General features: G+C 40.5%; 1 protein-coding gene across 1 annotated transcript; it reads left to right on the forward strand.

Moving 5' to 3' along the window:
• Positions 1 to 2,103: 2,103 nt before the first annotated feature.
• Positions 2,104 to 11,189, forward strand: LOC308078322 (microfibril-associated glycoprotein 4-like; the record flags this gene model as incomplete). Its single annotated transcript, XM_080419440.1, has 3 exons — positions 2,104 to 2,198; positions 5,347 to 5,372; positions 10,380 to 11,189. 3 exons carry the CDS (start codon positions 2,104 to 2,106, stop codon positions 11,093 to 11,095), a joined length of 837 nt encoding a protein of 278 aa, XP_080275566.1. The 3' UTR covers positions 11,096 to 11,189.
• Between the last annotated feature and the right edge of the window lie 1,554 nt (positions 11,190 to 12,743).

Raw genomic sequence — 12,743 nt, forward strand, 5'->3', positions numbered from 1 at the left:
TTTCAATGCTTTTGGGAGGACATAAACTGGGAAGAGAAGAGAATGTATGTGCAAGGTTTGATAGATGTCACCCCAGTAAAGAGGAGAAGGGTGTCTTCACAAAGGTCATCTGCTCGTGTTTTCTTTTTAAATGTTAATGGACAGAGAATGAGTGTGTGCAGGAGTTTGTTTCAAACATCTCCAAGAGCTCAAGGAGATCATGCCAAAAGACTTTCACAGCTTTTATGACAATCTAAAGCACTAAGAAACACCCACCACACACACACACGCAACACACAACACACAACAGTGTGATAATAAAATGTTGATAGGTATATGATAGGTAAATTCAACTGTGGTTGTTATTGTTAGTGCAGTAGGCTACAGATTTGATAGGCTACAGATTCTATTTTTCATGAATGTATTTTGCATTTATATGCCATTTATTTATTGTTGGTGTGCCATGATTGCTTTTGTTAAATACATGATTGAGTATTGAGGCAGAATTGTTTGTTGCACTCAACTGTAGAAGAACAACAGTAGTAACAGTTAGATCCATGGTTGTTTACAATGCATGTTCAAGTAAAAGTTGTTTAAAGGGGTAGTTCACCCCCAAAATAACTTTTTTTCTATTGATTCCTCACCACATGGAGCCTTGAATTCATAGATATCTTTTAGTTTTTGTCACATTCCTAAGCCAATAATTTGATTTTAATAAATTTGTCCCCATTGATTCCGGTAGGAGACACAAATGCATTTGTGTCTCCTACCGGAATCAATGGGGACACATTTATTAAAATCAAATAATAAAGGAAGGAATGCGACAAAAACAAAAAAATATCCATGAATTCAAGGCTCCATGGGGTGAGTAATCAATAGAAAAAAAGTTATTTTGGGGGTGAACTACCCCTTTAAGTACAGTATTCAGCTTGATCTATACTTAGTATATGAGTATATGAGGATGGCGCTTAAATAGCTGATCTCCAAGCTCACAATGCGTTGTGATGTGTTGTGAGCTTTGAGATCCATTGCCAGCTGTTCTTATCAATGATGGACAAAACCTCCTAACTCCATTTGCGCTTGATTTGTGTTTGGACAAAACTCCTAACTCCACTTGAGCTGGATTTGGGTAAAGTGGTGATAATATAATGACACATGCAAGTATCTGATAATATATAAAATCACAATACCAAGTTTGATGAGGCAGTATTGCTTTGTTTTAAAAATATAAGGTTTTCTTCATTTTCTGAAAAATTGATATTTAGTTTTTCATTTCCTGAACAATTACCATTTTGGATTTAGCTGGTTCCGGCCGGACAGGAGAGATAAGTAAAGTTAAGTAAAATGTCATGATCGTGACAGCCCTATATGAGTGTCTGCTAAATTGATTGATTGAATACTTTATTAAGTTAGCAAAATGTACAGTGGTACACTTATACAATGCTGTTAAAGGTTCTGTGACATTCATTTTCACATTTTTTGGGGGGTTTTATGACCTCAATTACACCCAAAAAATCTGAACTTTGAACATTCAGTGGATTTTCTGTGGTCTGGGGTTTTCTGAATAATTAGGCTGAAAAGTAATCTGAGCTTGGCCCTTGGGCAGTGAAGTCACAGGAGTGGAAGTTTTTGTTCAAACTTTTTATACACGTTTGAAGGACCATGACAAAGACTTTTAATGTGTGGTAAAACTGAACTGAACACAAAAAGCCCTAAGGGCTTTTTTCCATTGTGGTCCTGTGTATTCAATTCATCAAGACATTTAAAGACATGCAATAACATACAAGAAATCATCGACACTAATAGCAAGCAATAAACGTATATTATGTACAGGGAAAGAAATTTCATTTCTGGTGTCAAGCTTAGAAGACTTTTCTAGGACCAGTTACAAAGTGCAGATAGGTGCTCTTTTATGGCAGTTTTGAAGGAGGGTAAGGAGTCACACTTTTTGATGGTTGTTTGTAGGGCATTCCACATTTGGTGAACAAATGTATTCCCCATGTTTGTGCCTAAATTGTAATTGTTTAATTGTATGTCCCTGATGATGAAGCGGTGTGGTTGAATACTTTGTCCACCGGTGGTTTTTCAGGTAGAAGACTGTGACAGTCGGCCCACCGTGTGACGATGGAGGAGGATTGTAAACCGCTGTTGAGCTCCACACGGACGGAAGAGAGCTTCCACCGCGGCTCCACAGACTCCCTGGACTCCAGAATCAAACGGTACGCTCATGATCACGGACATACAGTGATTCTCAACATCCCTAATTTCAAAAAGCACTTGGCCACGGACCCCCATTTCATACTTGAAAAATAACAAAAAACATTTAAATCTCTGGGACCCCAATCTAAACTTTCAAATCATCAGTGTTCATTTAACTTGTAAGTTACAGACATATAAGGGTCCATTTGGTTCCATTTGTCATGCTAAATGTAATGCCTCAACTCCTGCAATATAAGTGCTTGTCAGGGTGGGGGGTCCCCAGTTCAAATATGATTATGTTGGGGGGGGGGGGGGTCACAGCCTTAAAAGGTTGAGAACCACTGGTCTAGGGGATTGAGGGACAGTAACATATCCAGTGAAAAACAGGAAGGCAATTGATGGATGATGTGAATTTAGTGTTTATTTGTAAAACTAAGTGAGTGTCTGAACAAAAACAAACAGGAAGGGATCGGTGAGTGCCAAATCAATGTAATCAATACAACAAAAACCCACCAACCGGACAAAGAAAGCATCTAATCTAAACAAAACACACTGAACAAACAAAACGCTTCTACACTATCAAACGCAAAATACAGTGGCAGGACACTCCCCTCTAACCTAGTGGACTTAACCCATTAAGACATGAGGCCATTCTATAAATGACTTCTAAATCAGTAGTTCTCCAACCTTTTCGTGCCAAGGACCTTCTAAATGATTATGTATTTGGCCGCGGACCCCCACCTGAAAAGGGTTTGTGCCAGGGACCCCCAGAAGTGAAGGTTTGTGTAAAAAACATTTTCGATAATGTTTCAATTTTTTTTAAACATAGCAGATGCATCTGGCACATTTATTTTCTGAAAAACTTTCTATATATTGCTATATAGCTCAAATCTGAAATGACAGATGCTTTCCCGGTTTTAAAGGGGTCTTTCACTTTTAAAACACCTCTGGGGTCACCTTTATGTCTACTCTGGCTTTTGTGTGCACCCCAGACAGTTTTTAAGTTGCTTGATTCAATATTTTGCTATTCATTATCAGACATGCCACCCTCCTGTCCATTCAAATTCACTCTCTTTTAACTATGTTAGACTCATTGCAAAACACTACCCTTATTCTGGTGACTGATATGTTTTTTCAATGATCTCTAAAATAGAAAGAAAATGTAATAAAAAAAAAATAGGGACGTGTGTTTTCAATTAGTCTACAACATGTTTAACCCTTGCATTGTGTTAGAAAACTGCATCCACTTGTGGTGTTAGTTTGTTTTCATTATTGTTTTCCTCCCACCTCATAGCTGACTTGTAATGCATTCATATCCATGTAAACACCTTTTAAAATATTATGTTGGGTTAGGGCTATTGTTTCATCTTTCAATATGTCTCGTTTTCTATTATAAAATTCACTCATTAAATTTCCTATTATGAAGGCAATGGATAATGATGTTATCTAGCTATAATAGAATAATTAAGAATAATAAATAGAACACACTTCCAAAACAAGACCAGGAGACCTGGTTCTGCCAGACCCAGACTTCACATGACGTGTCAGCCCATGTATGGACGAAAGGGGGACAGACTTTTATGGCTGGGGCCTAAGGACAAAGTGACCAAAACCTGTTTTTTGCCCATGTATGGAGAAAACAGGTACAAAACATGCCCATGTATGGACGAAAGGGGGACAGACTTTTATGGCTGGGGCCTAAGGACAAAGTGACCAAAACCTATTTTTTGCCCATGTATGGAGAAAACAGGTACAAAACATGCCCATGTATGGACGAAAGGGGGACAGACTTTTAGAGAGACAGCGAGATCCCAAAACGGCGTTGGCGGCCGCCGCGCCTCCGCCGCGCATCTGGCACGACCGCCGCGCGTCTGGCACGAGCGCCGAGCCTCAGCCACAAGCGCCGAGCCTCTGCCTCTCCGCCACAGACCGTCAGTTCTCCGCCGCACCCGCCGCGGCGGAGACGCCACCGTCACGGCGGAACGACTGCCACTGACAGCCACTGACCGCCACGGACCCGCCACAACCCGTCACTGAGCGCCACTGACAGCCACGACCGCCACTGACCGCCGCCCGCCACAATCGCCGCCTCCCGCCATGAGCGCCGCCTCCCGCCACGAGCGCCGCCTCCCGCCACGAACGCCAAGCCTGCCGCCACGAACCGTCACTGACCGCCACTGACAGCCACTTTCCGCCACTGACCGCCACTTTCCGCCCCGATCCGCCACTCTCAGTGGCGGTCCGCCACTGACAGCCACTCCTCCGCCATGACCGTGGCATATTTTGCGCATTGAGACAGAGGAGCAGTTGAGATTTCATTCGGCCAGATCTTTCTCAATTTTACTTGAATTCTTATAATTTTAATGTTTATATGATCTGTCAAGTTTATATTTTCCGGTCTATCAGTCATGAAATGATTTTTTTTAATATAATTTATTATAATGTAAAACGATATCAAGCCGGAGTTTTCCGTGCGTAATTACGCACGTGGTCTGCTCTCCCCCCCCCCCTCTACACCGATAACTCTTTGCCAAAAACAGCCGATCTCCAAGCTCACACTCCGCGCATATAGTAAATAAGATGGTTATTATTATTCATATTATTATTATAATGACAAACAGTGAATGTCTGACGGACAGAAAGCCTTCTCGAATGATGCCTCGTTGAAATTATATCAAAACGAAATCAAAGTGAGTGTGCTCCAACGGCCTGGGTCTGTCTGTCTATATCTGTCAAGCTCCTTGCCAAAAATAGCCTACAAGCTCACAACGCCTCGCTGCGAGTGAGCTTGTAGATCGGCTATTTTTGGTGTGAGTGAGTGTGCTCTAACGGCCTGGGTCTGTCTGTCTGTCTGTCTGTCTGCCCCCCGCAGCTTGACAGGTCAGTGACACACACACACACACACACACACACACACACACACACACACACACACACACACACACACACACACACACACACACACACACACACACACACACACACACACACACACAAATTAAAAATTAAATATGACCGCGTGCGTGCGTAATGACGCACAGATAAGCAACGATGTTAGGTATTTGTACCAGCTGACAGGTGTGCCAGCTGACAGCCCCCCAGTAATCACCTAGATCTAGTAGGCCTCGGTGATTACTGACCAAAAGCAACTCAATGTCGTCATTCTAGGCCGCTGTCAGTCAGAGAAACTCAATGTACGACAGTGTATTGACAGCAGTATTGACAGCGTCCTTCCATTTGTTAAAGTGCTAATAACGATAACAGTAAGTTGTTGCGTTGAAATCCGCAGCGTTAATTTGATTGATTGAATATTTTATTAGGCAAAAAATGTAAAACAGCACATTTACATTTAAAATACTTTGTCTAACAGGTCCGTTCATAAAAGTCCTTGCAGACTTGTTTCCAATGAGGGCCTTGGTATTCAATTCATATACATATATAGTGGCACCACAGTTCGAATATCATTACAAAAAAAAACAGCAAAAAAAGATATCACTATGTACAACAAAAAATGTAATGTAGGAGCAAAGAAAGTCTGACTATATTGTGGTTAATTTAATATACATGTTGATTAATAATCATCTTATTCATCTAAACACTGACAAGATGCAGCAAGGTGGATCTGCGAAAATAACATGGGAGACAGTTATTCGACCTGAAATCCCAACAAATGATGACACTGATGAAGAGGGCACAGAAGAATGAAGATCTCCATTTATGTTAAAATGTCCATTAAAGCCGGACTTTGATACAATTTTCGGTATTTTTTTTTGAGCAAAAACACATCTCAGACATTTGTCTTTTTTTTTTTTATGGAAATAAATATCATTTAATAACTTCAAAATTAACTTTATTACAGCTTAATTTTTGCATTCGAAAAACATGGCTCTGAAGTCAACAAAATAAAAGAATAAAAATTCGAAGAAAAAAAAAGGTTCTGCTATAATAACTTTCATTGGCATCAATCCAATCTACAATGTCACAATGCGTCGCTTGTGTTAGCTTGTAGATCTGGTTATTTCAAAAGATTTGTATGAAATTTGGACATTTTAAAACATTTTTATTACATAGGCCTACAGCTGCTTTACTGGACCGGCCATAATACACGGACTGTGGGGCTCCTTTCTTTAATATCTAATTTCATTGATTGATATGATCATAACGCATAACGTTACAGCTTTGATTATGTGGATTGACTGCCCTTATCAAAGCATCAAGTAATAAAACGTGCATACCCAAGTGCCGCAGTATTTTATTTATTTTGGCTAATCTATTTGAGAACGGGGTAGCCTAATCATGAACGAGTTTAGCCCTGAAACATCAATGTCATATCATGACAGTCATGGATGAACTTCAACCTGTTGTTTGCAATGTCTCCCTTTTTAGACCGTAAATCACATAAACGTTCATATTTCAAATAAATAAAGTGCTGACCTCATGGCCACGGATGTTACATTTATGGACGTTTACTCATTAATACCAGTATCTTCTGTATTGTTCAATAAAAAACATTTGAATCGGATTGGTGGACATTTCTTCCGTATTTTCTCTATGTGCTTTCAAATACGTGACCCCATTGGTTGAGAGGTGTATTGCACTCATATACATTATGAGACAATGGCCACCGATCGGATTAAAGTATTTTTATTGAACAATACGGACGAGACAAGTACTTTGGAGGGCCCGAACATAATTTTAACATCCCTGGCCATGGGGTAAGCAATTCATATTTGGAATTTGAACGTGTAGGCAGATGAGTCGAACCTATAAAGTCTGTTCACACCAAAGTACGATAAATATAACTGCATAACAATAATCGTCCACACTGATGAACATCCCCCCCACCCCCCCAGAACAGAAGTGTCATTTTATATGACGGTCTGAGGTTGGCAGGTATAGCCTATAGAGAGACAGCGGTATCCGAAATCGACCTGATAGCCTATGCCAACAGCAGCTGTCTGTTTTTTAAGTTTCCTTTTTTCCTTTTTTATTTTCTGAAACCGCTGTCTTTGTTATAAGTTTCCTTTTTTCTTTTCTGAAACCGCTCCATAGGTGGCGCTAAGGAGGAGCTTGGGGGTCCCTAAGAAGACCCCCAAGAATGTTAGCCTACAGTGAGCTATATAGGTACAGTACACGTTGTGTATTATTATGTTACAACATGCACGTATACGTGCGTAATTACGCACGTGTAAAATTCCGCTGTTACGGTAGTTGTTCCATTCAGAGGAGGGGGGGGGGGGCTTGTATTTGTTTCAACTGTAGTGGGTACCGGGCTTTTATTGAAAGGAGGCATGTATAAGAGAGAGGCCTATATTTCTATTTTTCAAACAGATCAGAATGAATAAATCAACATTTTGTGTCAGTTGGAACCTAGTAAAATGTACTGGGTTCATTTATTGAAATCAACTGTGTGAAATAAACAGTGCATTTACAGGTGGTCGAGGCTTGTTTTCATAGACCTCGTTGACACTAGCAGTGTTGCTTAATCTCTCTTGCAACGCTGCTCGCCCAGAACGGACGCTGAGCAGCTCGTCTGCAGATGTGTAAAGTAACTAAGTACATTTACTCAAGTACTTTACTGAAATGTTGTCTTATACATTACGCTGTGTCACGGTGATTTGAACCGACGGCAGGCGTATATAGTAGCCAAGGCGAGAGTCTTCAGACTTAAAAAAAAAGAGGGAAAAAAAGAGGATTGTAATAGAAGGGTCGGCTTTTAATTGCTTATTTCAAGGCGCTCCCAGTCATTAATAGAGGGCCGGTTTTTAATTGAATAGAGGTCACTATTAGAGGATTTACTCACAACGCCTCGCAGCGTGAGTTGTGAGGTTGTAGATCGGCTATTTTTGGCAAAGAGCTATCAGTGTAGAGGGAGAGAGAGAGAGAGAGAGAGAGAGAGAGAGAGAGAGAGAGAGAGAGAGAGAGAGAGAGAGAGAGAGAGAGAGAGAGAGAGAGAGAGAGAGAGAGAGAGAGAGAGAGAGAGAGAGAGAGAGAGAGAGAGAGAGAGAGAGAGAGAGAGATAGATAGATAGATAGATAGATAGATAGATAGATAGATAGATAGATAGATAGATAGATAGATAGATAATATAATTTATTATTCTTTAATTATTATTTATTCACCTTGGAGGGGACGTGTGGCGAGCGGGGTTGCGCATTTGTGTGTGTGTTACGGCCGCGGACCTTTGACAGACAGACAGACAGACAGACAGACAGACAGACAGACAGACCCAGGGAGGCGGCGGTCGTGGCGGGAGGCGCGGCGGCAGCCACCGCCGTTTTGGGATTTCGCCCCTCCTGACTTTTTCCACCACTGGTTGTCGGGCAGAAAACTCTGAACTCCATATTCAAACTTTTTGTGTTTTTGTGTATTTTAACGACCACTTGATCATACTCAGCGTGATATAACTATGAGAGTGACGACACTAGCGTTGACTCCCATCGTAAGAATGGAATGCGGACGTTCTGTTTCCATTTCAATGAGGAAGTTCCTGTTTGGAACTACAGGAGGCAACATCCTGCTTTGCGGTGAGATCAAAGCGTGACGCAACTCTCTCTTATACACTCTGATCATCACACAAAAGCATCAAAAGTACCAGATCCACAAGCTTGATTTTTTTTTGGTTAAAACAAAGCCGGTTCTGGGACTGTGTTTTGATTTTAAAAATGTCAAAGTAAATATCTATACGTTCTTTGAGTGGCCCTGTCTCTGCCTAAGAGGACTGACCGTGGGTAGCTACTGGGACGTAAGTCGGGGCTTGATCAACCGCGGCTGGGTCACCTGGGCGATGGTGTTGCGAGACCCGAAATACCCGATGACCCCAGGCTACAACACTGATGATACGTCCCAGGTGCATCCATGTGATGTTTTCTTTATAACCATTTAAACCCTACTGGATATACTTGGCTGACCGGAGTTCCCCAGGGGTCTGTAGTACTTGTATTTTTGCCGAAAAATAGTCGATTTACAACATGATGAGCTGTCTATCCTGTTTACTGTCAGTCTACAGGAATCCTCTGTCAGTTCACATTCCAAACACAGCAGCTAGTTTCCAGTAAGGACGTTCATTAAATATAGTAAACATGTTGTGTTGCCAGGAACTATTAACCCTATAGTTCTCAAACATGTTTGTGCCAATCTCAAACATGTTCGTGCCAAGGACCCCCATAATTATATGTATTTGGACGTGGACCCCCCATCTGAAAATGTTTTGTGCCAGGGACCACCAGAAGAGAAGATTTGTGTTAAAAAAATATATATCAAAATTTCAAACAAAAATGTTCAATAATAGTAGATGTACAAGCTCACAGCGTGGCACGAAGTGACGCGCTGTGAGCTTGTATATCTGCTATTTTGTAATAGCCAACGATAAAATCGTTAAAATGACACAGATGCTTATCCGGTTTTAACGAGTTGAAGGATGTTTTTCTTTTCACCAAGCTTATTCAAAATATGAATTCACATAATGCATAATCGTGTATAGCTTTATTACTGACAGACTGATTAAACAGAATCCTAGACAGACGGTCATGCATTTTTATGTTTATTCAGAACAATAATAATAATAATAATAATGTAGTCTACACACCTTTGTGGTATTTGTCACTGGATATTTTGGAAAACACCAGTATCTGCATTTAACCCATCCTTAGTGACAGGAGCAGTGGGCACTAGGGAGCAGTGTCTCGGGGAGCAGTTGGGGGTCAAGTATCTTGCTCAGGGACACTTTGACACATTGCTGCAGGGTCTGGAATTGAACCTGTGACCTCTGGGTTCCAAGGCGGGCTCTATAATCATTCAACTATGGCCGCACCTTGAGCAGTGCATGCTTTGAATAATGTGGTTGGTTGGTGTGTGTGTGTGTGTGTGTGTGTGTGTGTGTGTGTGTGTGTGTGTGTGTGTGTGTGTGTGTGTGTGTGTGTGTGTGTGTGTGTGTGTGTGTGTGTGTGTGTATATGTATAGGCAGCTCAGACTGGTCTGGTGACAGAGTACCTTTATCTATCATACGATCTCTTTGGTTTCAATACGTCACCATTCTTAACTATAAAGGAAGGGTCTCACACTCAGACTGCATTAAACCTTCTACTGGAGCTGAACATACACTCAACACACTCAGACGTCCTTTGATCTGAACAACAAGCTACAACTCAAAGACTTCAAGATGATACTTGTTGCTGCAGTTCTGTTTCTGGCTGTAACAGTCCACTCTGCTCCTCGTTGTGGAATCAACCTGGATCTGGGCTGTGAGGAAATCGACAACAATGGTGATCATAACCTGGTTCTGGACTGTGACGAAATCTACAAAAAAGTCTCCACAGCGAGTGGTGTGTACACCATATACCCCACTACTCCACCTGCCAAGGTCTACTGTGACATGGGCACAGATGGAGGGAAGTGGACAGTCATCCAGAGAAGAGTGGACGGCACTGTGAACTTCTACAGACCCTGGGCTCAGTACCGAGCTGGGTTTGGAGACGCATCAGGCGAGTACTGGCTGGGACTGGAGAACATGCATCTCCTTACCAAGAACAAAAAGTATCAGCTGAGGGTGGACATGGAAGACTTTGAGGGAAACACAGTGTTTGCCTCTTACTCCTCTTTCTCTGTGGGTTCTGAGGCTGATGGCTACAATCTGCAGGTTTCTGGCTTCAAGGATGGAGGAGCAGGAGACTCACTGACCTATCACAATGGAACGAAATTCTCAACCTTTGACAAAGATCAGGACTCGTGGCCCAAGAACTGTGCAATGCATTTTTCCGGTGCATTTTGGTACGGGTCCTGTCTCAATGCTAATCCCAACGGTGTTTACCTTTGGGTAAAGGCACTTCATGAGGGAACAGGTGTAGTCTGGTCTGACTGGAAGGGTAGTTATTTCTCCATGAAGGCTGTAGCGATGAAGATCAGACGTGTTCCTTAAACATGTTTAGGTTCGCATGCATGTATTTTAGAAAAGCACAGCCGTGGTATAAAAGGCATGATGCAATATTTACTCTTTTTCATGGTTTTCATTTGGGTTTCATTTTTTTTTTGTTTAATCCTAAACTCATACAGTAGATATCTGTATTGTATCACATATTATTACAGTGGTGACCTGTCAGGGCTTTTAAATGAATACATAATCATGAATAAAGAGATGCATGCAAAGACAAAGCAAGGTGTATTGTGTAATGCTTTACTTAAAGGTCGGGTCTATACTTCGTTATAATCACATTTACAATTCATTATAAGGCTTCATAACACTCGTTATACATGTTCATAATGATACATAACAACTTATAACAAGGTTTATGAAGTATTTTCAGTGTTGGTCAAATTACATTATCATGCACATTATAACTACCATACTTTTGTATTGTAGCTTGTTTTACTAAGTATAGATATAGTATACTGAGAGGGTCTAGGTGTTTAGAGTGTATGTTATGCAGAGAGAATCCTTTACAAAATAAGCTTGCTGTTAAAATACGCACAGGGCAGTGGTGGAAAAAGTACTCAAATGTTTTAGTAAAAGTATACTGCAATGTAGAAGTACTCAGTTACAAGTAAAAGTCCGGGATTCAAAATTTACTTGAGTAAAAGTAAAAAAGTATTGGTGTCAAAAAGTAAAAGTACTAAAATATTTGAAAATAGCCGATCTACAAGCTCACAAAGCGTCTTATCGCAACGCGTTGTCAGCGTGTAGATCCGTACTTTAAAATATTTTAGTACTTTTACTTTTGGTACTTTAAGTAAAAGTACTAAAATATTTGAAAATAGCAGATCTACGAGCTGACAATGTGTCGCGATGCGATGCGTTGTGAGCTTGTAGATCTGCTATTTTCAAGTAGCCTATGTATAAAATAGGGCTAAAGTGGTTAATGTATGTTTTATAATGTAATCATTTATATCTGCAAAGTAACTAGTAACTAAAGTTTTCAAACAATTGTAGTGGAGTAAAAGTACAATATTTGCCTCTTAGATGTAGTGGAGTAGAAGTAAAAGTACTGAAAGTGGGAAATACTCCAGTAAAGTAAAAAATCCTCTCAAAAGTGTACTTAAGCACAGTACTTGAGTACATGTACTTAGTTAATTTACACCACAGGCACAGGGTCAATAGTATACAGCTACTTCATTCCTATTGTGTGAATGATCTTTAGTTTATTGTAAGAATGTTTTACTTAATGTCATATAATGAATATACATATTGGCCATGTTTAATTTTTTCTAGAACCACATCAGAACAGCAATACTATCAGTGAGTGACAATATCTAAAAAGTGTCGTCATTCCCTGTTGTAGCAGAGACATATGAGGGAGAATCTGAGTACATCCACACATCAACCCTAGCTCACTTAAAGATCCCAGTATGAATATAATTGGCCCGTGTTCAGTAAATTAAAAATATATATAACATTTCGTAGTCTATGTAGTCTATAATTTGTATCCCAGCTCAACTCAAATGTATCGTCACATTACAGGTTTACAGATAATACAAGTGGGTGAAATTACTTGTTGCACAAACCCCATCATTGCAGTTTTAAGAAAGCTGTAAAGAGATATGGAAAGGAAGAAACAGAAAAACATACATAA

The sequence above is a fragment of the Gymnoscopelus braueri genome (assembly GCF_963280865.1).
Source record: "Gymnoscopelus braueri genome assembly, chromosome: 22".
Taxonomy (NCBI): domain Eukaryota; kingdom Metazoa; phylum Chordata; class Actinopteri; order Myctophiformes; family Myctophidae; genus Gymnoscopelus; species Gymnoscopelus braueri.